Raw genomic sequence first — 1,746 nt, 5'->3', positions numbered from 1 at the left:
TCTGGGGATGGGCCTCGACTCCCAACCCCGAGACCCCTCCTTAATGCGGTGGTCCCCGGGGTGAGGCATGGGAAGAGATAACCAAATGCGCATCCCGTTTCTTTAGAAACACGACCCTTTCGTTTCTAGTTGGACGCGCGGCTCACTGAGGTGATGAGGAGGAAGCACCTGCTCTGTAGAAACTGTCCTGAGTCCCCTGCGTGTACGGCCAAACTAATCCTCACGACCTCGTGACCAGGGCACGGTGACTGCGGGCACGAGTCTGTCACAAGCGTGAACACGGCCGTGCCGCGCGGTCAGGTCACCTCCCCGCGGTCCAGCGCCAACGCACGGCCATCGAAATCGAGGTCGGGCCCCAGGGGCTGCACACCTACCCGTTCTGTCACAGACACACACATGCGTGCCTGTGGGGAAGGGCGGGGGCACTTACGAAGGTTTGGCAGTCGCCGCTTCAATTGACTGAGTCGCCCTAATCCTGGGTTTCCCACCCTGCAGGTCCCCACCTCCCCAGAGACCCTGTGACTGACTGGGGAGCCGGACCTCTGGCCTGCAGCTCCCGTGGGACTCACCCCTCTGAGCCCAGGGTCCCTGCTTCCCCACGGCCAAGGCAAGTGTCTCCCTGCATGACCTTTGGCCACCCCTCCTCTCCCAGGTACCCGGTCCCCAGGGATGGGCCGCCGGCACGTGAGGGTGCTCACATTGATGCAGAAGAGCGTCGTCATGCGGTGCAAGTAGTTGGGGTCCCCAGACATGGCCAAGACCTTGGGGATGATAGTGGCATGGGCCCACTCCTTCCCGAACTTCTCCACCAGCTTCTTCAGGTTGCTGGTGGCCGCCTCGCGGATGGCATAGACTGCGGAGGGACAAGGGAGGGAGGGCAGGGGTTCGGGAAGTGAAGGACTAACACTGGGGAGTGAGTCACGCCACCACCGCAGCCCCGAGGTCCCAGGCCACAGGTGACCCAGGAACTGCGGAGGACGAAAGGGCTCCTCCGTGTCAGCCCGGGCTTTCCTGTTCACGCAGCAGCCGCTCGGCAGCCCCGAGATGCTGGTTCCATTACTGGCCTGGTCGCTTGGTAGGCGAACAGGCCCCAAGAGGCGATGCACCCAAGCCAAAGCCAGCGACTCAGGACTCAGGACCTGGGACAGTGCCTGCGACAGGCAGAAGTCACCACTCCTAGTGACAACAGTGAGCAGTGCTCACAAAGGCCCTGAAACACTGGGTCCCACGAGAAGTCCCACGTCTCACAGCACTGTGGCTGGTGGCCTGACTCCACTTCGATACCCAGGAGGATTCAAAGCCAGGGCTGTCGGCTCGGTGGCCCTGGGACTTGAGACTACAGTGGGCAGCCCCTGATGGTGTGTTATACGTGCCCCGCGTACCCTACACTGCGCCAGGATTCTGAAACACAAGGGAATCAATCGGTCCAGGTGAGCATCTGATGGCATGGAGAGTGGCTCCAGCATCCACCAGTCCCCGCTCGGGCCCCAGCCAACCTGTCAACTGCCACCCGCCCTTCCTAGAGCCGCCATGGCCCCCTCCAGCCCGGTGGGAGACTCACCGTGATCCACGAGCCAGGCCATGCACAAGGAGTTGAGCTTCTCGTCAAAGAACTCCACCCCCTGCGGGAGGAAAGAGCGAAGGGCTGGGGGTGGGGCTGGGGAGCATTTCCGGCAAACTCCCAGGGCAACACCCCCCGGACAGACGGACACAGACACGGCTCGACGTCACCGAAGGGGCCGCTTT

General features: G+C 62.7%; 1 protein-coding gene across 3 annotated transcripts in view; it reads right to left on the bottom strand.

Moving 5' to 3' along the window:
• PPP2R1A (protein phosphatase 2 scaffold subunit Aalpha) overlaps positions 1 to 1,746 on the bottom strand; it is a 28,226-nt gene that overhangs the window by 4,706 nt on the left and 21,774 nt on the right. For 2 of the 3 annotated variants that reach the window (XM_023524144.1, XM_023524143.1), the window contains 2 exons: positions 1,562 to 1,622; positions 699 to 853 (listed from right to left, as the gene is read on the bottom strand). In XM_023524144.1, coding sequence (XP_023379912.1) covers positions 699 to 853; positions 1,562 to 1,622 — 216 coding nt within the window. The remainder of the gene's footprint in view (positions 1 to 698; positions 854 to 1,561; positions 1,623 to 1,746) is intronic. The other variant, XM_011381699.2, reaches the window with a different exon arrangement.

The sequence above is a fragment of the Pteropus vampyrus genome, unplaced genomic scaffold (assembly GCF_000151845.1).
Source record: "Pteropus vampyrus isolate Shadow unplaced genomic scaffold, Pvam_2.0 Scaffold448, whole genome shotgun sequence".
NCBI lineage: Eukaryota > Metazoa > Chordata > Mammalia > Chiroptera > Pteropodidae > Pteropus > Pteropus vampyrus.
This window is presented reverse-complemented; position numbering and strand designations above follow the sequence as displayed.